Genomic DNA, 24386 nt, shown 5'->3' on the forward strand with positions numbered 1-24386 from the left:
AGCCAATCAGAGAGCAGACAGCTGACGTCTGTCAAATTTTTATTTAAGATGTTACTTATAAGTTTATTTCAATTTTAATATATTTTGTCAAAGATTAAAGTGAAAATAATAAAGTTAAAAATCACAGTTTGCATCTCAAACTTTCCTGTTTCGCTCACATTAAAAGCATTGAGTCACACGTCTGTTTGTTTCCACCAGATTTCTGTTTGTTATGAAACCTGGGCTGACCTCTGACCTCTGACATGCTCACGGTTCAGACGGTGGCTCAGCTGTAACTCATTCATTCATTTATTACGTGCTGAAGCTCTCGGTGTCCAGCAGCTGGTCACATGGCGCACCTCTGGAGACAGATGTGACTGACGGCTCAGGTCTGAGGTTTCCCTGCTGTGGGTGAACCGCTGAGGTCGTGGTCAGTTAAACGCCATCTCAGAGTCATGCTGATGGCTGCAGGACCGCCTGAGTCGCTCCTGTGTTTACCTGCACAGGTAGATCACATGTTTCATTGACGCACAGACTTCCTGTCTGTAGACTTCACTGACGGGAGCGATCGGCTCATGAATGAAATCGTTCACAACCTTTAAACTAAAGATTAGTGTTAGTGAGACTGTTGGAGCTGGTCCCTGAACGCCTCACGGCTCTGATGCGTTCACTGTGTGTTTGCTTCTCAGATGTTGTAGTAACGCGTTGTGACCAGGAGGAGGCGCCCTTCTTCTAGCTTAGAAACTGTTCTGTTCAAAGGGAGGCTGGGTGGTCTTCAGCCAATCATGGAGCAGAAGGCACAGTCATGTGACCGCCTCCCTCAGTGTCTGTGCTGCTTTAATCACAGCTCAGTGTTTCTCACATATGCACGAACACAAAACGCCGGCGTTGGTTTCCTCTGCAGACGCCGCGCTCTGATCGATAAGTGCACGCCCCACAGACGGGTCACGTCCTGCCAGACTCTACCATAGCGTCTACGTTTTGTCCCGAGCGTGCACGCCCACAAACACTGAGCGCATTTTGACATATGAGCGTACAACGGCGTGTGCTGCGCACCCCGTCCTGTTCGTTTATCCGCCACCTTCTGCAGTTTTGATCTTCTGTGGTCATCGGGGCGAGGGGAAGAGGCGTGGCCTCGTCTGACCTCGTTTGTGATAATCATAAATGTTTGTCCAATCAGCCGTCAGCTGTTTCTCACCTCGTTCTCTCCGTTTTCCCTCCCGCAGGTTTCCTAAAGTGATCTCGGCCTGCCAGCCAGAGCCGGTCTGAGCGTGTGCGAGCGTCCGGCGTGATCAGCGGCAGGCAGCAGGTGAACGGACTCGAAGCCAGCGGGGGAGGCGGAGGTGGAGCCACGGGGAGGTCAAGATGACGTCGGTAGCGGCGGAGTACGACCACATGGAGATCCAGCAGCAGTACAACGATGGCGTCAACAACCGCTGGGACGCCGACGACTGGGACAACGAGAACAGCTCGGCACGCCTCTTCGAGCGCTCGCGAATCAAAGCCCTGGCAGGTAGGACGCCGTTCACATCCCTGACAGCTGATGATGATGATGTCACACCTGCCACTTTTATAAAACCATTAGAGATCAAACCTGGGACGCTTCAGAGCGGCGGATCAGTCTGGATCTGAAGCGCGGAGTCGCCGCACTGTTTGTGGGTCCAGCACAGAAACACCTGAGTCCTCCTCAGCGAGCTCTCTGAAGCGGCTGCAGTTCAGCTGGAGGTGCAGCAGAGGGCGCTGTAAGCCAGCCCCCTGAGTGGCTAAAATGCAGCTTTCATGTTGCAGTGAGGCAGACGTCTGCACAAACGTTTCCTGTATCTCACATGTGCAGGCTCAGGTCTCCACCACGTGATGGAGGCTGGAAGTGGAACCTCCAGATTGGGTTTTACTGCTGTTTCTATTTTTCTGGCTCGTGCCGTCTGATGTGGAGCAGTTTACAGTTTTAGGTTCCTGGTTTGACGCTCGGTGAACGCCGGCCTGCAGCTTCACGAGGCGAGCAAAGCATCCGGGCGGAGCTGGAGCCAAATGTCACGAACACACGATAACCAAATAATCTGCCCCCCCACCCCCCCACCGTGACTCCAGCTCGCAGGCTGATGACTTCATGTTGTTTTCAGTGACTGAAGACATAGTTCGGTGTAATTATTAGCATAAAGTCGGAGAAGCTTCAGTAATGGTTTAAATTCAACCATATTTCAGTTTTCTTTAGGCCACTTTTGTGCCTGTTGACTTGTGTCGACTCTGGTCGCCAGAGTTCAGCCACAGCTCCACCTTAAATCAGCCAAATGTGAGTTCATGACGTCTGAACCACAAAAGTTTCCAAACTGAGCCCGAAATGACCAAAAAGACGTTCTCTGTGATAGGGCTGGGCCATATGGCCTAAAATTCATATCACAATATAATTTGAAGCATGTGCGGTAACGATATATATCGCGACATATTCTTTTCTTCTGTATAACGTGTTTTCCACACTATAAGGACTTAAAATCCTTTAATTTTCTCAAAAATCGAGAGTGTGCCTTATGTATGAATTCTGGTTGTGCTTACTGACCTCAATCCAATTTTGGCTGCAGAAATCTGTTAAAATGTTTTAGTACAACTTTGGTAAGCCGCACTGCTTGATGGATTGTCAGAGCATTACGGCTGCTGCAGTAGTGATGGTAAATTTGATTCTTTTTACTGAATCGAGTTTTAATGAGTCACTCACCAAAGTGAATTGGATTTTTTGAGTCATTTGATTCACTGAGTCAGTTAACCAGAGTGCAAAAAATTTACATTTTTACTTAAACTTAATTTGTTTCTCTTTTCATGTAAATCCTACTGCTAAGATGAATAATTCTAAAAGAAAACAACTATTTTATAGAGCAAAAAAGAGCAAAAATATTTCTAAAATTAAGCAATTTTCTATCAAAATTGCTTAATAAACATTTATTTATTTTATTTTATTTTATTTTTTATTAGTATTTTCCTTAAATGTGTTAAATATATATTTTCTCATCTAAATGTCCACTGAGTTGTGAGCCAGGGGGCGCTAATGCGCCTTAACATTGGTTGCCAACCAAAAAGAAGAAGCTGTGAGCCAGGAGGGAGGGGTGAGTAGCTCAAATGTGCTGTTAGCATGTTAGCATGTTAGCAGAGCGATGCTACTGTGAACCGAGGAGCTATTTTCTTGATGTGAGCTTCTACTCAGGGTTTTTTCTTCCAGTTCAGAGCAGAATTTTTAATTTTTTTGTTACGATACTGGATGTTGTGTTTTTCTCCACAATTTTAATTATAAGCTAGATACATTGCTGCTAACAGCAACAGGGATGTCAGTGAGTTGGGTTTGTGAATCATGATTCATGAGTCAAAGTGATTCTCGAGTATTGAACGATTCGTTCATAATTCGTGCATCACTATGCCGTAGTGAGGAGCTTCGCGGAGTAGTCTGGGTCCAAGGTCCCAAAGTCAAACGAACACAGAGTTAAAAACGGTCTAAATTCTTTCATCTTTAATAAAATCATCAGCGTTGCTGCTTTACCAGGTGTAACAATTAAGTTTAACATCCATGAAAACAGAATTTATTAAATTTTAAATTTTAGTTAGAAGTTAGCAGGAAGTTAGCTCGCTAGTTACCTAAACATGATATAGCATGTTCTGATAGAGAGATTTTTGAAACTAATTAAAACGTACAGCTCTGCTATCACTTCCAACATAAATGAAGACAGAAAACTAAACAGCAGTGGCGTTTGCAGGGTTACTGAAGTTGGGCTAGCTGGTATATAATGTTGTGCTACGTGATTGCTAGCGACACAGCTATGTTAGCATAACATTAGCACAGTGAAGCTGGAGGATGAACGCTAACTTTTTTCCACTCGATAAAAGTGAACGTGAGGGATTCTGGTGGTCAGGGACAAATGCAATCATAGCAGGATGCTGTAAACGGGCCAAACTTCAGTCAGGAGAACAACTGAGATTATTCATCCACAATACGAGGTTAGTTATTAATATACTGCAACAACATGGGAACAGAGCAGCTGCGAGAGAATTCAACATTAATGAATCAATGTTACAGAAGTGGAGGAAGCGCAGTTTTTGGCTTTCCCCATATTTCAAAAGTGCTTCATCTCTTTGCTATGACTGTTGGCATATTTTGCAGATGATAATGGTTGTAGCCGCTGCGATGCTTTCGACCAAAACAGGCGCAGCTTGATGACATCATCAACATGCGCTATCGCGATAGAGCGATATAGTCAAAATCTCTATCGTTGGTTAAATTTATATCATTTCTATGGTATATCTATCGTTTCACCCCTACTCTGTGAGGTATGAAGCTGGTCTTTGGGGGAAATCCCATCATCTGATTGTAGAAAGAGGCCTGACTCAGGGTTATTCTGATATTTGGGGATTTTTAAAATCCAACATTCCCATAAATCAGCTGGAACGATGTCAGAGGTTTGTGTCGCTCTGCCCGCCTCTGCTCGGCGGCTGGTCTGGACGGTAAATGTTTAGATGCTTCTAAATAAATAGGAAGCGAAATGAATGTTTTGTGCACAGATGAGGACTTTTTGAGTCCTGTGAGTTTAAATGTGTCTGTTTCATGGAGTGGACTGTGGTTAAACCGGCCGCGGCTCAGGGCTGATTGTAAATGTGTCACAGTAACTGAAGCTGTTTTACTCTGAAGGCCGACTGCTGCAGGAGCATCCCACAGCACTAAATAATTCACACCAGTGTTAAATATGCAGGAGAGAGAGAGAGTGTGTGTGTGTGTTTAAATGGTCAATAAAAATTCCATCGGGCTTGTTATGCTCAGATAAAACAAAAGCAGATCATAAAGTTCTTAAATCAGAATACAAGTGCAGCCTGAAAGGGGGAGGAGCTAAAACAGCTGGTTTCAGAGGACGACCTGAGCAGCTGCAGTCAGGCCTGGGGTCAGGTAAAGAAGGATTAGTTTGAGCTGTGAATCATGCAAAGCTGCCCTGTGAGAGTCCACGAACGAGCTGTAGTACCACTGCAGAGAGGAAGACGATGGTCTGTGAGGGCGGGGCCGGCCTTGTCTCATGTGTGCCTGGATAAAGAGAGGTGATGAAGAAGAGGTAGGCGAGAAAGGGAGGAACCAGAGGTAGAAAGGAAGGAAAGAGGGAGAAGGAAAGGAAATGAGACTGTATGGCAAAAATGTAGAAATCCTTCAGTTCTTTACATTTAATCTTTGAACAGTGAAGTTTTAGCAGCACACAGTCTTCAGTCTGCTCAGTGAGACCTCTGTGATGAAGATGATCCCATGTGATCTGTTGGCAGAGGAAGATGATGGTCTGTCACATGCACTCGGCTCCTCCTTCCTCTGCAGCCTCTTCCTCTTCATGCTGAGCTCAGCAGGCGTGTGTGTGTGTGTGTCATGTTTACATATCTTTGTGGGGGCTGAAAATTGTTTACTTTACTCGTGGGGGCCAAAATGCTGCTCTTCATGGGTTTGAAGACATTTTTTAGACTCAAAATGTGGTTTAAGTGTCAGGGTCACAGTTAGGCTATCGTTAGGATTAGGGGCTAGGAAAGCATTATGTCAATGTCCCCACAGAGATATGAAAACACGACTGTGTGTGTGTGTGTGTGGCAGCAGTCGTAGTTTTTGTGGTTTCAGTAACTGATCTTCATTCTCCACATGGAGGATTAATGAGGGAAGGACAGAAGGAAATGGGAGAGCAAACAGAAAGGTTATGAAGGTAGGAAGCGAAATCCAAGGTAACGTGAAGGAGAGAAAGAGAGCGGGGTCGTGATGAAGAAAGGAAATGAAGTAAAGTAAAGTAGGAACAGAGGATAGAGTAGGAAGGAAGGAAGGAGGGACATGAAATCATACAGGAATAAAAGTGAAGTAGGGATCGAAGCAAGGAGTCAAGGGAAGGAAGACAAGTGAGGAAATATTTAGCACAGAAACTGAAGTTTGTGTTTGTGCAGCACAAATAACAACAGGTGTGTGTGTGTGTGTGTGTGTGTGTGAGATTAATCAGACTGAAACTGCAGTCGGCGCTGTGAGATGATTGGTCGTTGTAGTTCTAATAAAACATGACTTCAGCCAATTAAACCTTCAACAGTTCACCTGAAAGCTGAAGCTGGAACCTCAGAGTGTGTGTGTGTGTGTGTGTGTGTGTGTGGGGCCAACTGTGTTACGCCTCCATATGATATCCTGGGAAACACAAAACCACCAGTCACCATGGAAACGCGGGCAGATCTGCTTACAATGAACAGAAGGAGACTGTGTGTGTGTGTGGTCGTTCTTCAGGCTCACATGGATCAGTGTAATGTTCAGCATTGACGATCGTATGATTTCTGATATGTGGCTGAACTGTGATGTCACGCTGCTGAGGCTCCTCCCTGTTAACAGTCCCACAAACAGCGTCTGCTCCCTCTGCAGCAGCCTGTCGCTCCACAAACAGCAGAGAGCTGTGACCTTTAGGTTGTTGGTGACCGAGGCGTGTTCCTTCATGCAGCAGGAGACAAATGGTTGGTGGCGCTCTCAGACGTTCACTAGCACGTGCTTCAGTCCAGTTCAAACAGATGAGTTATTAAACGCTCTGCCCGCAGGCTGCTGCTGCTGTTCCCTGTCAGGGTCTCCACAGGGGATCATCTCCATCTGACCTGTCAGAGCTGATCCTCTGAGGGGTGATCCTGAGGGGTGGCTGTAGTTCAGGTGGCAGAGCAGTTCAGCCACTAATCAGAAGGTCGGTGGTTCGATCCCAGGCTGCCTCCTGGCTGCATGCCAAATATCCTTGGACAAGATACTAACCCCATATTTTTGCCTACTGGTGGTGGTCAGAGGGCCCGGTGGCGCCTGTGTCCGGCAGCCTCGCCTCTGTCAGTGCGCCCCAGGGTGGCTGTGGCTACAATGTAGCTGCCATCGCCAGTGTGTGAATGGGTGAATGACTGAATGTAGTGTGAAGCGCTTTGGGGTCCTTAAGGACTAGAAAAGCGCTATACAAATGCAGACCATTTACCATTTACCATCCTGGTTCTGTGACGTTACCTGTTGCTCTCCTGATTTAAAGCCTGACTGAAGGTTAAACTGCTGATTATGATCTGAGTTTACTGTTGGAGCTGTTTATGGGAAAGTTTCACACGAGAAGCTTTAAAGTGGCAGAGACTCACCCAGACCCCCAGTAATGAGAACCAGGAGCAGTCCGGGTACCCCACAGAGGCACACACACACACACACACACACACACACACACACACGCTCTCTTCCTGTTCAGGGGGCTGGATGCAGGAATGCTGGGAATGTTGGTGTGTCTTTTTTTTTTTTTTTTTTTTTAACGTGTGTGGTTTCAAAGTGAAACTAAACTTTCGTGTTTTCTGTCTGGATTTTCCCTTCGTTCATGTTTAAGATCATCTGTATCGATACGCTGCACAGCCCCCCCCCCTTGTCTTTTTCCCTTTTTAGTACGACTTTGTTTCACACTCTTAAATTAATCATGAAGGACTTCCTGTTTGCATCTGCTGAAGGTCCACCTTCATTTAAGCCACACATCGGGCCTAGCTCGGGCTGTAACAGAGCAGTAGGTGCCCGGGTTGGGCACTGTTGTGTTTGGGTCTTTAACATTTAAACTGAGGGGAGAAGTCACGACTTCAGCAGCTTTCTTGTGTCTGCTCTCACCGTTCATCACATCAGTTTACTGTGACGCTGATTAAATACTGTAAAACTCTCACACTTTATGGGAATCACAGAGGAACTGTTTGTTACCATAGCTACTCTTCGCCAGCTGTAACACGGAGCACAGCGAACTTCCTGGGCTTAAAACCATAAATCAGCATCATCCAGAACAAGGTTCAGTTCAGTTTTATTTATATAGCGCCAAATCACAACAACAGCCGCCTCAAGGCGCTTCATAGATACAGAGAAAAGCCCAACAATCATATGACCCCCTATGAGCAGCACTTTGGCGACAGTGGGAAGGAAAAACTCCCTTTTAACAGGAAGAAACCTCCAGCAGAACCAGGCTCAGGGAGGGGCGGGGCCATCTGCTGTGATTGGTTGGGGTGAGAGAAGGAAGACAGGATAAAGACATGCTGTGGAAGAGAGACAGAGGTTAATAACAGATATGATTCAGTGATTTTCGAGCTGCAGGCTGATCCATGAAGACTTTTGGCTTTACCGTGAATCTTTTTAACGTTACCTACCGTCCACCTCTGATTAAAACACTTAACAAGCTCGTAGTTTGTTTTGTCGGAGCTCTAAATGGTTTCTAATGCCATGAAATACAGATTTCTTATTTCTCATATTCATGTTCGTCGGTGCACATGAACCGTTTGGATCGATTTCTTGGGCAGAAAATGTGAGTAAAATCATTTATGTGGATCCAAAGGATTGAATCTGTCAGAGAAATACGTTTCATGCACATTTTATGATGGTGTAAAACGTTGCTGATGTTCTGACCTCACAGGAATGTGTCTGTGTGGTCGGGAGGGCGAGGCGGCGTGTCCGTGTGACATTCGCCACGGCAGCAACACAAGTTTAGACTGTGAGCCGGCTCTCAGTTTGAGGAAGAGCAGGGAGAGGCTTCAGCAGCGGCTCGTCCTCAGTGAAAAGTCCCGGCGTTTTCCCCGAGGCCTCCAGTGCGAGGAGCCTGTATGAATGGGGCGTTTGGTTCGACGGCGGAGTCGTCCCGAGGGCCCTGGCCACGAGGAAGCCGGATGACTGAGCGGAACGCAGCGTGACGCTTGGCTTGTGGGAAGGACAGAGCGTGCTGTTATCTACAGATTAACAACATAGAGAGCGGCTCGCTCTCCTGCCGTCAGCTGCAGCAACGTTTGGTCCATCTGTTGTCTGTTTGCTGCGACCTGACCTCTGACCTCTGCACTGATGGCTGCTTCGCGACAGCCGAAACAGTTCCCAGTTTGTTTTTAGCAAATCGCTGTGTTTGATGGTGGATGGTGACGGATTTTATCATCAGTTTGGTGTCTATTAGACGCGACAGTTCAGAGGTTTGAGCTTGTTTTGTAACTCTCAAACTAAAATTAAAGATGGACGTAGCCACTGCGACGCATTTTGAAGCCTCAGTGTACACTCAGAAATGAGTTCATTAACACAAAGCAATAATTTTCATTACAATTCAACAGAAATATAGAAAATGAAAGGTTTAGCATGTAATCAAATTTTAGCCTGCTGCCTGATTCCCTTGTCTTGGAGGGGGCGGTGGACTGTGAATTACTGCTTTGTAGCATCTTAATAAAATCCCAGAATTTCCCCAAACCTGGAGCTCAGACTTCCTGGATGGTCTGTTAGCACAGTGACCTCACAGCAGCCAGATTATTGGTCGGATGATGTCATTAGAATAGTTCGAGTGCTCCACCAGCGCAGACGCGCTCCAGTGGTCCAGTTCAGGGACTCCAACTAGCTGCAGTGAAGCTAGCAGACAGCTAGCAGCTACAGCTGCCTGTGTCACCATCCGCCTGTCAGTCAAAGTAGCCACGCCCCCAATAATGCAAACTTTAATACAAATTAAAGGGGTGAGTTAGAAAAACAGTCTGTAGTTCTTTCTCTCTCTGACTCTGGAAATAACCTCGGATAAACTGTTAGCCTCCCTCTGCTCCAGTATATAAACCTGTATCGTCTGCGTGTAGCGACACAGTTATTCAGCTCGTCCCTGTTTTTGTTACTCTTATCTTTCATTCTGTAACAAAGTTTTCAGGTGTTATGAAGGCAGGAATGATCTAGAGAGATAAACCGTTTGTGCATCAGGTTGTAAACATGTTTATTTCTGCTGTAAAGCCTCACTGCTGCCTCTGCTGGACGTTAGAGGAACTGCAGGTTTTGGAACATGAGCACTAACTTCAATGTTAGCATAAATATGTATGAATATCATTTTACCACAGTGGAAACGCAGAGCAGCAGGTTTATGAAGGAATTCAACATTCCAGGTTTTCCTTTCAGCCGCTGTCACGAAGCTGTGTCCTCTCAGGAACTTGTTTTCCTTTCTTTTCTGTTGTGTCTTTAGGTCCTTCCTGTCCTCTAGTTCCAAGTGCCCTTTGATTGTGAAGGAAACTGTGCAGACACCTCAGGTTTCCTCGCAGTTTCTTTAACCCTCTGAGGTCTGATCCTCGTCATTGTCGAGTAAACATGTTCTCCAGTGGCTTTGATCTCCTGGAAAAAATGTTCTTGAATGGGACAAAAGACTCTTCCTGCCTTCACATGTAGACTCGAGGTTACTTTATATCATAGTTTAGGACTGGTAATATTCTCTCTGTTTGGTTGTTAATTGGCCTTTTCTCACTATAATCATGGTTAAACTGTGTAGCTCATTATTTCCCCCTCAAACCCTTTAAGTCTGTAAAGGAACTTTTATTCCTGGGATGAAACCTTTGAGTGCTACCGTGTGCTCGTTAAAATGTACATAAGTAATCTGAGGCCAGCCCTTAATCTGCGAAGGAATGTTTTTATAGAAAAAGTAGCGCCGACGCCCCTCCTTTGCACATGAGCAAAGCGAGCTCGGCCGTGCTTCACATCCAGCCTCTGTAACGTGAGCCTGTCACGGTGTGTAAAGGTGACGGTTACCGTGCGGACGCCAGAGGAGGATGCGGTTATTTTTATCTGACGGTCTGTTATCTGGCCTGCCTCATTAGCGAAGCTCAGCCAGCAGGTTCTCTGACCGTCACCGCTTTGCTGGCTCGGATGAATTCAGATGTTGATGTTCGGCTTGTTTCAGAGGCTTTTCGGTCACGGTCGGTGCAGCGAGCAGCAGAGCGTGGACGAAGCGGGTCTTTGGTATTCACTTTAAGTATCCGGTCTCCTCCCCTGTGATTGGTTGTGAAGTTAAAGCAGCATCAGTGTGTAACTACAACTGATCGCTTTGAGCTTCCAAACATCAGCTCCTCAGAAATAAGAAGTTTCACTGATGTTTTTAATCCGATTATAGATAAATAATAGTGCAGGATGAGGCTTGATGATGCATTTAAAAAAAGGCTAAAGTCATTATTGTGATTGTTTTGGTCAATAATCTCAACTTGGACCTTTTTCTGCTTATTTTGACTCCATAGACTCTCCTAGAGTAGCTTTCTATGACTAACAGTTCAAAATAATCCACCTGTGTCTCGCTGCAGCCCCAGCAGTTTTAAATTCTCCCTCTAAACATGGCTTTCTTCTGATTGGCTGCCCCTTAATTTGAACATCTGATGGGTGGAGCTTCGTTACCTGATATGACCATATTAGGGACGTCCTCCTCCTTATGACGTCACACAGATCCAAGTAGGGGAAAAAAACAGGATTACTGAGTGTTCAGAGCAGCTTTAAGCTCCCAGGGATTACTCGCTATTAAGAACTATGAAGAGCCGCCACTGGAACAGGAAGTAAGGAAGAGCTTGTCTTGACGTTCATCAACACCACTTTATTTATTGATTTATTTTTTTAAAGCCATAAAAACTTGATGGCACAGACGATGAGGCAGAACGCCGCTAACGATCCTTGATCAGAAGCTTTTATTTCCTCATCATAGATCTTACTCTTGATTAACAACATGAGACTTTGTAGTGACGAGCATTAAATGATCATCTCTCTTTTATGACTGGAAATAAACTATCAGACAAATTAAAATGAGATTAATTGCCTTGCGTAACGTATCTGTGCGGCTCTGCGCTGAGATATGAATGTGCTTATTGTGAAAATGTTTATGGGGGCTGTAAAATAGGATTGGCTAAGATGTCGGCCGTCGCGCCGACCCTCCTCGCTGTTACTCAGAAACGCCCTCGGGGGTTTCCTGACACGCTCATTTCACTTGATGAACTCGCAAACTTCACTGACTGAAGCTGAGGGCGACAGCAGACGGCTGTGGGAACCGCTGGCGGCCAGTGCACGACCCCAAACATCAAATAATGATCATGTAAAGTCTTTAAAACAGGATGTGAGTCAGTGAAAACTCTGATAAATAATAATCAGTGTGATTTAGAGTCGTCACCGAGGGCGCCGTCTTACAGGAAGTCTTCCCCGGTTGAACTCTGTGCCTCATTGTCTGCGTGACCTCTGCTCTCGTTTTATCTTACAAAGGTGTAACGGCGTACCTGCCTGTGGGCGGAGCTTTAATGAGGAGAACAAAGGCTGGCTCTGCAGTTCGATTTCACTTCGGGCTTGTTTTTGTCCTTCAGATCGTTGGAGGATAACAAAGATGAGCCGCGCTCCCGTCTCCGTGGAGCTCGCAGTTATTTCAGGGTCACGTGAATATTTGTTCCATGTATTGTCTCAGTGCTGTGACCTTTGACCTTTCATCTCCTCGATGTTGCCTGTGTGTCGAGTTGGTAACGCAGGAAGTCGAGCTCTGCAGCCTCCGCCTTTTCCTAACCTGTGTGTGTGTGTGTGTGTGTGTGTTTACATATCTTTGTGGGCACCGGGTTCCCACAAGATTTGAGGCATTTTTCAGACTCAAATTTTAGTTTCAGGGTTACAGTCAGGTTATCGTTAGGATTAGGGGCTGGAGAAAGCATTATGTCAAGTAGATGTCCCCACAGAGATATGAAAACATGACTGTGTGTGTCCGTGCACGCACTGATGGACGGTGGGAGCAAACAGGAAGTGCAGGCCGGACTCGGACAGGAAGAACATCTCCACAGTGTTCTCTAATATTAGCTCTGAGGGTTTCTCAGGATGTTTGAATGTCTGCATGTGAGTGATGAGCTCGGAGTAACACACACTCCACCCTGTTTCCTCCGTCTTTGTATCCGTCTTTCCCCTCTAACACACACACACACACACACACACACACAGTGATGTGGTTTCCTTAAATAATTAATAATAATAATTGAGAAGTTTTTATTGAATGTATTACTGTATTGATGGATGAAGCAGCTGCAGGTGGATGGTCTGAGCCTGGTTTGGACACACGACCTGTAGATGTTTGTGCAGCTTTTCAAAGTCCACCTGAAGGACGTGTGTGGTTGTAAAACGCTGGTATTCACCGCTGCACTTATCTTTTGATCTGTGTCCGACATGAGATAAGCTGTACCTGATTTCTAGTGAGGAGATAAGCTCCAAAGTGGAAACTGCTGCAAAACATCAGACGTGACCTGCAGCAAAATTAAAGCTCAATCAAGTTTTTATTTATCAACTTTTATCGAGGGCCAGCAGGTTTGAGATCTCAGGCCCGGGGATTGGGGACCGCTGTACTAGAGGGCTTCAAGACATGTTGAGGAGGTCATTTAGCCATTTGAATCAGCTGTGTTGGATCAAGGACAGTCTAACACCTGCAGGATCCCGGCCCTCGAGGCCTGGAGTTGGACACGCCTGCTCTAAAACGTCCTGCCAGTGTTTACGAGTTTGGTTCGTGCACAATCACCTGCAACATAATCGATTCAACACCCAGCAGCCTGATTGTGACTCAAGTTTAACCCTTTAAGACCTACCATAGAACCAAGTCCGCCAGAGCTTATATTATATGTTTACATGCTGTGGAGCCATTTTTGGGAGCATTTCAAGTTGATATACATCAATACAACCATTACAGCCCAGATTTTAATAATATGTCTGCATTAAGTGCATAGTAATTACATAAATTGCAAAAAAGTGCAATAAACTACAAAAAAATTGAAAATCGTTTTTGTTTTTTTAACATATATTTCTAGTTAGAGAAATTTAAGAGGCTTAACCCTCAAAACTGTAAATACAAAAAAGTTGCACAAAATAGTTTCCCACCACAGGAAATTTATTTTGAGTGTCTTCATAGTTTTATTTTTGAAATACACCAATTTTTATATACTGCAGGAAAAACTATTTCCAGCAGTGCAATATGAGTCCTAAGCATCCCAGAAACCACACAGAAAGTCATAAAGTCAAACATAACTTTTAAAAACACCAGTATAGGCTCATGAGGCCCTGATGGTAAAAAACTACATTTCTGCAAAATGACGTCACTTCCGGTTTCGGGCGAACATGTGATAGTTCACGCTGATGAATGTAGGAAGTGTTACAAACAGCTGATCGGATCGGCAAAGCGTGTTTCTGGAATATTATGTTTTTGTTGCTGCAAGTGCTTTTTATGCAGTTTTTGCAAAGTTATATGTGGAAGGAAACTGTGACCGAGGACAAGCTGATGGCATAAGATGTAAGTACAACTCCTCCGGTTTCATATGCAAAAAAAATTATTGGGCTAGCTCACGTGGTTGCAGAGCTACCGGGATTTAAAAATAGTTACGCAGAACAGAGCGTGCTGCTCTGACCAGCTTTAAAGGGTTAATCCAGGTTTCCTCTGTGATGCTTATTGTTTTTTATTGTAATGTTATGATGTATTTATGCATCTCTGGCAAAACGAAGGCTGAGGCGACATTTTTACTGTTGGGACCTGCAAACAGTCAATTACACCAATAATAATAATTCAAAATAAAAAACTTGTCACATCTGCAGAGCTGCTGGAAATCAGACAAACCTGAAAAAGTCATTTTGTTCCTGTGGATATAAATCTGAGGCGTGCTCACCGTGACGTCCTCTTTGTCTTTACTCGTCATCGCCAAAGAAGTTGGATCTGTGCTCCTTCTTCAGAGGAAAACTTTATTATTTGTGCGTGAACCACAGACTGAAGCTGGTCAGCTGACAGGAAGCAGATGGTTTTACTGTGAACACGTAGGTGTTTAAAACTGTCTGATAAGACTCGGCTGCTTCCTTCGGTTTGTTAAAAACGATTCTGCTCAGGTGCTGCAGGAGACGTGGACACTTTGAGGTTTGAAGGCTGAGGATGGTGAAAGTTTTGGGGCTGGTTGAAAGCGTCTGCCCCTCCCAGGGGGGAAACTGTGGCTCTTTAAACATTTACTCGAATTTTAATCTTATCAGTTTGACCTTTTTCACACAAAGAACAAAATAAACATTTAAACATGAGTGTGTGGAGGCGCCTGCAGCTGTTTAAGCTCAGACTTAAGAATCAAATGTTTTTGCTTCACGTTTGCAGTAAAAAGCTGCAGATTTGACCAAAGTTCCTCTTTAATCTTCAGCTCGATTGGCCCTCTGCTCTCTCTCCCTCTCTCCCTCTCCTCCTTCTCCTCCCCTTATGCCAATGAGTGGGTGACATCATTGCTAAACTCTGATTGGCTGCCATGGGAGTAGCCTCTCCCTCTGGCAGCCCCTCCCCCCTGCACTCTCGCCTCGTCTGCTGAAAGGTGTTTTCAGTGTCTGAGAGCTGCTGCTGCAGGACAAACCGCTCTTTCTCTGCCTCCCTCCACCTCCTTTCTCCGTCTGCTCCACCTTTTCATCGAGCAGGCTCTGAGCGTGCGTTTGAACGGAGGATGGGTGGAACTGAGGGGAAGGCGTGATCCCCGGAGACTCTGACAGATGGATGAATGGAGGGAAAACAGAAGCACGATGCCGCCGCGCGTCTGCTGAGCCAGCGATTGTTGGCTCCACGCTGGTGAAACGGAGACGCTGCAGTTCTTCTGTCCTCAGCGCGACTGAGGAGCAGGGAGCGTTCCCCTCGGCGTCGGCGCTAAAACTGGGATCATTTCTCTAAACTCACTTTACGTCCTTGTGCGAGTCGGTGGTCAGCTGGAAGCTCCTCCTGCTGCAGAGAAGTTCTGAAGTTTGAGCTCGTCCTGGGGGGAGAGAACCTCTGCGGGCTTGTGTGACTCATAAACTTTCTGCTCCATGTGGACGAGCTCCACCTGAGTCTTCTGTGGAGTTTAATCATGGAGCTTCAGAGCGCCACGGCCGGCCTCCCCGGCCCCCTCGCGCCCGGACCCCTCTCCCCAACTTCAGACTACGGCGGCCCCCTGTCCCCGGGGTCCGGATGCCCCGGCCCGTCTCACGTCGCCAGTCCCGGGCGAGGCCCGAGCCCCAGCCTCAGCCCCGTCAGGGGGTCCAGCCCCGGCCCCGGATTCTCGGGCCAGGCTGCCTTCAACTACAACCAGCTGGAGGGGAGGTTCAAACAGCTTCAAGGTAAGATGAAACAAGCAGCCCTCAGTGTGTGAGGAGCAGCGCATGTGGGGGAAGCTGTGCGGGCCGGGTTTAGGGTTTCCCTTAATGCTGTGGGCTGCAGTTTGTTTGCATTTGCACACTTGAAGGGTTGAAACAGTAGAAGGAGCCGTAGGAGGCTTTCAGAGCAGCAGAGCTCCAGAGAAAGTAAAAGGAAGTAAAGATGAGTGCGGTGGCGCTGGTGGCCGAGGCGTGCAGGTGTCCTGACTTTATTCATCGTTATCACCTTATAATGAAATCAGAGCTGGCTGTGGATGAGTCAGCAGCTTGACCTTACCTCTGCAAATAAACCGCGCCTCACGTTCACACACTGATCAGAAGTGACGGGCTGACGGTGACCCGCTCGCGGGGGAGGCGGTCCCACACCCACATTTTTTCACGTAGCTGTGAAGTAATCGGGCTGGAGCTCCTCAGCAGGGTGCTGGCCTCCCGGCACACGTGCTGTTTGTCTCTCCTGACTTAACGCTCAGGAATGTGCCCGTTTTTAATCGATGCAGCGATGACGCTTAATGTCCCTAAAGGAAACCAACAGCTGAAGTTGCTCTGCTTATTTCCAGCTCGACTGGAGCAGCTTTGCATGATCCGCAGCCTGAAATAAGCCTCCTGTATCTCAGGCTGACGTACGTCGGCTCCAGAAACCAAACCGTGTAGTTGTGTTTGCTGTATGTGTGTGAGCTGTGTCGGTGTTTTTCAGCACGTTTACACTGAAGGTTTGGTTTGTACGATGGAGCTGCTTACGTGCTCCGAGCTCAGGCTCTTCCCGGGAATGTTGGTAGGAAGTGGGGTGGCCATGTCGGACGGTTGGCGGTTCGATCCCTGACCGCTCCAGTCCGCACAGGAAAGTATCCTGGAGTGAGATGCTGACAGAAATCACTCAGGAGTGGAAAACGTTCCTGCGTGGAAGCGCGAGTGACGTGTCTTCTGTTGCTGAAGGCGAGCAGAGGCGCTCGGGCGTGTAAACACATTTAACCTCCCGACTCATCGACGGACGCTCGTATCAACGCGAGCCGTTAGAATCGACTCGTCCTTGCACGCACAAACACTTCAGTTAAAAATTAGCAGCAGGCTGAATTTAGCAGAAGGCTAATGGAGCCTCATCGACCCGCTGACGCCCACAAACCTCCAGAGTGTCTGAAAGTAGCTTCCTGGCTGTTTGTTCTTCGTTGGGGAGGTCACGCTGAGGTCACGCTGAGGTCACGCTGAGGTCACGGAGTCTTTGTGAAAAGACTGTGGAAACATCTGCACTCGAGCACAGACTGTAACACACGTCACTGATGCACACGTGTGTCTGACGTTCAGACGCTGCTTCTTACTGAGTTGTTATGATCCGTCACACTTTGTTTAATCTGACTCGATGTTTACATGTTAATGCTGGTTTGTGTCATTTATCTGGCTCCGCCTACCAGGGCTGACCTTTGACCTGCTCACAGAACCAAATCAAAGACTTTGAGCTTCTGTGAACACGAACTTATCAGATGTGTTTTATCTTAAGTGTTGCGCAGCAGGTTCTGTTAGATCAGAGGAAGAATCTAAACATCGAACGGTCCACGAGGACGTCGACCCTCAGAGAGGTTTGTCAGGTCGTGCTTATGAAGGCATCCGAGGCTCTAAACTCATGTGCTGTCCCGTGTGGGGCTCAGGTGCTTCAGTTCCCAGCGGGGTTATGAGCGTGGAGGCAGTCGGCCATGTTTGCTCCAGTTAAGCGAAGCGAGTCGGCCCGCTGCACAGACTCGTGTTGGTACAGATGTTGGCTGATGTTGAAACAGCTCAGGAGAGCAGACGTCATCATTTTTTAAAGATTTCATTCAAAGAAAGAAAAATGAGCCTAATAAGACGCCTGAACCAGGCAGATGTGAGACGGCGTCTCCGTGACCCCGCCTCCTGACGTTTCTAAATCAAATTTAGGGATCAGTCTGGACGTTTCCCTTCCTGAGAGGGAGGACGGGCGAGCAGAGGATCAATAAATACATGAATGTGTAACTGCACTGAATTTAGATGGATGTGAAGAAGACATGATGATGGGACAGAGCAGAGATGAAGGTGTGATAAAGACGGAGTGGTAACAGGAAGTGGTTTTATTTACGTTAGCAAAACTTTATTAGCAGTCACTCATCAACAGAGCCTGAAAAATGCTCCACAGCGGCGCCACCGCCCTGTAAAACCACCAAAACCTGGCGGTCGTCCGTGTCAGGTGGCCTGAGCTTCATGTTAAAACCAGCTCAGTGGGAATAAGAGCGATGCTGATTGGTCGGATGCTGGTCGCTGATGTTTCCGGTCCGGTTGAGTTTGTTTCTGTTGGGAACTGAACAAGACGAGGTTTGATTGATGTTTGATGTGTGGATGGATGACCCAGAAGGAGTCGGGTCCTTTGTTGTGCTCCAGCGGCCGTGCGCGGCGCACGCCGTGGTTCACGCCGGGACTCTAACGTGAATGTAGAACAAACGGAGGCTGGCGCAGAGCGGTTACTGTAGCGGCTGTAAAAACCCGCCATCTCCTGAAACGCCAAATCCCTCGGACACGCTCTGCTCACAAAAACAAAACCACCATCCCTCTGTGCTCGCATCCCCCTCCCCTCCTCTGTGGTCCTGAGTCAGCCAATCAGCACACGTCTCGGTGGTTTGGGATTCCTTGAGCTCCGCGCGGTGGTGGAGGGGGGGATTAGAGGGGGTGGGTGGTGTGGGGAGGGTGTCTAACATGATCCGAGCTCGCCGCCGTCCCTCCCTCTGTGTCTCTAAAGAGAAAGAAAACACCTCGGCCGCCTCATCAATGTTTCATGAGCTTCTGCAGAGCGTCTGCGGTCGCCCCCGCCCGGCCCGCCTCCTACCTCCACCCTCTTAGTGAAATTAAAGGAAGCTCCGCTCGTGAAATTCACACAAAGGCGGGGTGAAATGCGACCTCGCTCCTCTCCCTCGGCCGTGTCGAGTTGCGTTCGGGACGACTCGCTGAAGCCGGCCCGTGATGCCGTTAGCACAGGATGCTAAGCTCCTCCGGGGCCGTTTCCTGCGTTTCATAAACCAGAGTGTTTTCATGGTTGAGTGAATGACACCGTCTGATTGGTTGGAAGTAGATTGTGTGAGTTTCCTGCTGGCCCCGCCCCCGTCACAGATCCAAAGGCTGCTGGGTGTGTTGAGTATATCTGCTTTTATTTGATTGCTCTGAGATTTTTCCACTCGTACGTTTTAGTGCTGCAAATCTTCGAGGCCGATCCTCGGAGCGTCCGATGATTTAAGATGTAGGAACTTCTCTGTATGACTGATGATGTGCAAACTCCTCTTTAACTCTACGAAGCCGGAAATTAGATTAAAAGCTCGACAAAAACCAGCTCCACAGATGCCACAGCTGTGCAGGATCTAGCACACAAAGCTCGGTGGTGACGACGGACGCAGGAAGCCGCGGCGTCGGAGGCGGGAGCAGAATGGAGTGATTGTTGAGAGCCTGAAGGTGACACGAGGAAGCGTCTCAGGACGGAGCTGTGCGCTTCAAGTCTCAGTCGTTTCCACTTGTAGATCTGCAGCATGAAAGGACTCTTTCATAGGGACGCTCCACTGAGCACGCTCACAGAGGGGGCGGGGCCTGTCTGAGCCCAGAGAGAGAGATGCATAAAAGCTAAAAATAAACAGAGGTGTTTGTTTGTCCACAGCTGCACACAGCTGTTTGAGAAGAGAGAAGTTCACCTCAGACCACAAACCAGCGAGGTCACGGCGCCTCGTCACGGCGCCTCGTCACGGCGCTTCAGATGCTGCTAATCAGTTTCTGAGGGTTTTCTGCGCTCAACCACCGGAAAGCCACATGACTCATCCAGCAGAGCTGCTCTCAGTGAACATTTAAAGCACGTTGAGGAGTGAAGTAAGCGCTTCTGTAAGAAAACTGAGAGTTTGCTTCTGATTTCCTGAGCTCGAACCTGAAGCTGCTTCTCCAGGTGTTCTCAGGACTCGGGGGCGTAATCGGACCCGTCTCAGACCACCTCCGAGGTCACGACTGAGCAGCAGTGGAAATAACCCTCAGAGTCCTTCATGAACGAGCAGCAGGGCTTTAAAATCCCTCCAGACTAACAGGAAGCCGTCAGCTGATCTGGAAGCTGCTGGCGGCCCTGCAGCGTTCTCATTCATCAGCTGCAGACGGAGCAGCACATCCACCCGCGACGCCGCCAGCTCCTGTTTTCTTGTGAGCTGATTATTCATTAAACACATCAGGTTAATAATCAGCAGCTCCAGAGCCGACTCTGGTTTCTGTGAACGTGTTTACAGCCTGTACACAGAATCTGCCCCCACGTCGCCTTTACAGCGCCACACCACAGGGACGCCAACCACGGCTTGCATACCCGGGTTCCACAAACCTTAAATTCTCCGTTGCTGATGTAAAATGACGACTTTTGGCCGCCGTGACCTCATGACCTCCCGGCACGGAGCCAGCGCCTCGTCTGGGACAGTTGTAGCTTCAGAGTTGTTGAACCAGGCGTCGAATGTTTTGTGTTGTCGATTATTCATGTGACGCCGACGTCATTACAGAAGGTTTTAGGACTCGTATCAGTCCGGTCATGTGACCACTAACCACACGTCGTGTGAACGAGGCCCGGTCGTGCACGAGTCTGCGAGCACGGGGCGCTAAAACAAGTTCAAGGATTCATGACTGTCATCAGGGAACGGAACGAAACTGAGGTCTGAGTGCGATTTGAATCATTAAACGTCAGAATAAAAGTCAACAAACAAAAATAATAAATTAGTTAAATGTAAAAACAACCCGTTAGCTAAACACGTGATCTACACGGATCCCAGCAGCAGTCAAACTGACACAGACAGGAAACAGAGCTGCTTTCAAAGTAAAAGTCACACCTTTTGAAACATGTTAGCTGCAAGCAATGGGGCAGAGCTTTTACTTTGAAGGCGGACGTTCTCGGGTTTTACTGCTGCTCCGTGCCTCGTTGGCGAGCGTTTGCAGACAGGTTGGCGATGTCACGTGACCTCGGAGAGGAGCAGCAGCAGCTCGTGACCCAGTCGTCTCCGACTTATTTCTCATCGATAATCAGGGTGATTGATCCTGACGGCTTCGTCAGCGTTACAGCGCCGACCAATACTTGGAGCCACACATCCGGGCGCCGCGGTGAAGCTTCTGTAATGAAGGGAAAGTTGATTTATATCGACGGCGTGCATTTCCTGGCGTCCGACGGCGCAGACGGCTCTGCTCGTGAGCTCGGCTTTGTTTGTGGGTGACAGCGGCGCTGAAAAGCCTCGCCGGCGTTTAGAGAAAGAGAGGAAGGAGGAAGGCATGGAGTCTTTATTCAGCTGTCAGCGTGACGGGAACAGCATGCCACACAAACGTGCACACAAACGCACACACAGTCTTCTTTGTGTGTCTTTAGTGTTGTCGGGCGAGCAGGTGTGGGAATGAGACTTGAGTGATTTCGTAAGCGTGTGTTTTGTCAGTGATCTTATCTCATCTGTTGTGTAATGACCTGCTGCAGGAATGCGAGTGTTCGAAGGGTTTGGCTGCTCGGTCAGAGCCGGCGTGTTGCCTCGAAGGTCAGACTGTGTGTAAGGAATCCGTGCCGCCGTTGGCTCGGCGCGAGCAGCCACAGAGACGTTAATCAGACGTTAAACGTTGGGTCATTAGAGGACGTCCGTCTTTGACGTCCTCGTTTATTTGACTTCTCGCAGAGCAGGATGTTCATGCACGACCTGAAGGATCAGCTTCAGCTGCGAGTTTGGACTCAAATCTAAACACAGCAGAATTTTTGGATTTGGTCCTGAGCTGAACTTCCAGACGATGTCATCGTGAAGCAACAGGAAGTTAATGCAAGAGTTATTACGATCCACTGATGGTTGTCTGTACATCTACACAAACATACACACAGCAGAGTGCTGATAACTGATTCATTCTTCTGCACACGCCTCAGATGATCCTGAAGCACGAAGCTAAAACTGAAAACGCCTCATTTTATAAACACAGAAAACACACAACGGCCTGCAGCAACAAAAAAATGGGAAAAATAAAGTTTTGGAAAAGGAGACGACGTCTGAGAGGAAGCAGCCGTTTCTAAATGTGTCAGAGCAGCAAACAAACGATTGTTTCAGCGTGTTTGCGTCTGTAACATCCCGAGCTTTGGCTTCCTCAAACTCCCAGATAAGTTTCCTTTAAAGGCCGTTATCAGGTGTGTTTTTGACCCTGAATAGTGAAGAAGATTAATGAAGTGTGTTCATAACGACCTGAGATCAAACCGACCGCTCACAGACGCTCTCGGACTCTCTGAGTCCTGCGACTAAAGATGATAAAGTGTTTTTAACTCGAGCTGGACCGAGGTTACTGCTGCTAAATAAGGACTGAAGCACTTTGGATTTAGAAGATTTGAGTCACAGAAGGTTAAAAAGTTCGAGTTTGCTGTTTGTCGACAAACGGTCGGCGTGAACGTCCCGGCGAGGGGCGGAGAAACGAGCTGCATCTTGTTGGCGTTCTGCTCGGTGACATGAAGTCATCTTCACAGATGAAAACGAGGGTCGGCTCATCGACGTGAACCGTTAACATTCCTGAGAAAACACAACAGCAGCGATCAGAAGAAGCTGGAACAGGAAGTCCGGCTCTGAGGCGGGGCTAAGGTCTGCTGTTTGGAGATGGACTGAGCATGCTCAGTGGCTCTGATGGGCAAAGCAGTGAAACGGCACAGCGTCCTCTCTGAGAAACACCGTTCACAGGAAAGGTGGGGCCATGGCGTTGGTTGTGATTGGACAGTTCGGACGGTTCCCGTTTCTAACAGCGGCGTCATCTCTGCGTTTTCCATCCGAGGAGACGAGCTCGCCGTATAAAAAGGTCTCAGCGTGTTGTGCTGCTCACGAGACGCTGCAGCTCAGCAGCAGGAAGCGTCTCCTCATCGGCCTTGTGACGTCAGGAACCCAACGGTCCAACGACCTCCTGACCGATTCGAGTTCTGTCCAATTAAATTGCAGGAGCGTCGTTGTTTTCCGTGATGTTGGGGCGTCACAGAAACATGGTGGTGTTCGGCTTCCTGTGCTGCAGGTGCACGTCCTGATGATGGTCCTCACCTGAAACAGGCGGTTTTAAATATCACGAGTAAGAAGGGGACAGCGGTGAAGTTGAGTCTGCACCGGCGTGGACAGGGAAAGCCGCGATCCGTCCTGAGTCGGCGCCACATATGGCCTCGGTCGGTTTAACGGTCGATAATCAGCCTGTGTCCTCGCCTCTCAATGCTCCTCTGTCCCCAAATCTGGCTCGCTTTCCCCTCCTCACGGGAACACACTGCCGCTCTGTGTCACATCAGCCATTCAGGCGGAAGGAGAGGGCGCTGTGATTGGATGACAGGCCCCAGTATTGTGCGCTGTGATTGGATGACAGGCCCCAGTATTGTGCCCTGTGATTGGCTGCCAGGCTCCTGCTGTCTGAGTTTCTGTGAATGAAGGTTTTAGTTTTCTGCTGAACGTCTGCACTCGTTAACACACACATGCACGCACATGCAGACGCACACACATGCACGCACGTGCAGACACACATGCAGATGCACGCACACACACACACACATGCACGCACAGATGTTGCACAAAATGAGATCAAACACCTGCAGAACAAACCTGACCTGCAGGTGAGTCTGTGCTGTCAGACACAGGTGACAGTTACCTGCCTCGTTCACACACCTGAGCACAGACGAACTGGGAGTTCCTCCTTTTGTGTGGAGGTTAAGCAGCAGTGATCGGGGCTTTGTGCGGCCCTCAGGTGTCTGTCAGGTGACTGCATGCAGGCGTCACCTCCAGGTGCTTCATAAGGTCGCCGCCCTCGGTGTGAGAGAGGACCTGAGCACTCAGGTGATGAACGAGAGGGAAGTTTGAAGCCAGAGTTGCATCATGGAGCGGATCTGCTGAATGGATCCGTGTGGATCCGTGTGCTGTGGATCCGTGTGAGTCAGGCAGCGGCTCTTAAGATCAGAGGTGAGCTGCAATCAGCTGCTGCAGGAAGGACTCGCAGACTAAACCGAGCTTCTGCCGGCTTGTTTCTGTTGCTCTCAGTAGTTCCGACCTCCACACTCGCTCACGGGGGATCCTCTGAGGCCTCCGCTTCCTGTGGGAGATCAGGAATGCTGGAATCCTGGAAGTGTGTGTTTTGACAGGGTTATACGATCGTGCGTGTTTGGGAATGTCATACGATCCGTCAGGATTGGCCTGGATGTGGAAACGCAGGCCCGTGTGTGTCAGAGCCTCTGTGTCTCTCTGTTAGTGGAAACAGATGTTTGATGTGTTCGGCCTGTCTGACGCTCGCCGCCGCCGCCTCGAGACATTTTCACGTTAAAGGTTCCTTGTGGCCATTTTGGTGAAACCTTTGTAAACGTGATGAAGCTCGTGTGAGCGGATCAGCGGATCTGTCAAAATATTTGGCAGTTTTATAAACTTATTTATTTCTTACAGTTTATTTCTGTTACATTTCTGTAACATTCACACATTTGTGACTCACATTAGTTAAACTTTCTTCACTGAAGCTAATCTGAGCTTTTTATCTC

The 24386-nt window shown here is 48.0% G+C and overlaps 1 protein-coding gene across 4 annotated transcripts in view; it reads left to right on the plus strand.

The window, feature by feature from the left end:
- Positions 1–1344: 1344 nt before the first annotated feature.
- Positions 1345–24386, plus strand: part of LOC146505875 (spectrin beta chain, non-erythrocytic 1) — a 66939-nt gene continuing 43897 nt past the window's right edge. For 2 of the 4 annotated variants that reach the window (XM_085183281.1, XM_085183282.1), the window contains exon 1: positions 1345–1492. In XM_085183281.1, coding sequence (XP_085039407.1) covers positions 1345–1492 — 148 coding nt within the window. Of the gene's footprint in view, positions 1493–13123; positions 13318–14145; positions 15854–24386 lie in introns of those variants that run through there. The other 2 variants (XM_085183279.1, XM_085183280.1) reach the window with 2 other exon arrangements.

The sequence above is a fragment of the Neolamprologus multifasciatus genome, chromosome 13 (genome assembly GCF_963576455.1).
Source record: "Neolamprologus multifasciatus chromosome 13, fNeoMul1.2, whole genome shotgun sequence".
In the NCBI taxonomy this organism is placed as follows: domain Eukaryota; kingdom Metazoa; phylum Chordata; class Actinopteri; order Cichliformes; family Cichlidae; genus Neolamprologus; species Neolamprologus multifasciatus.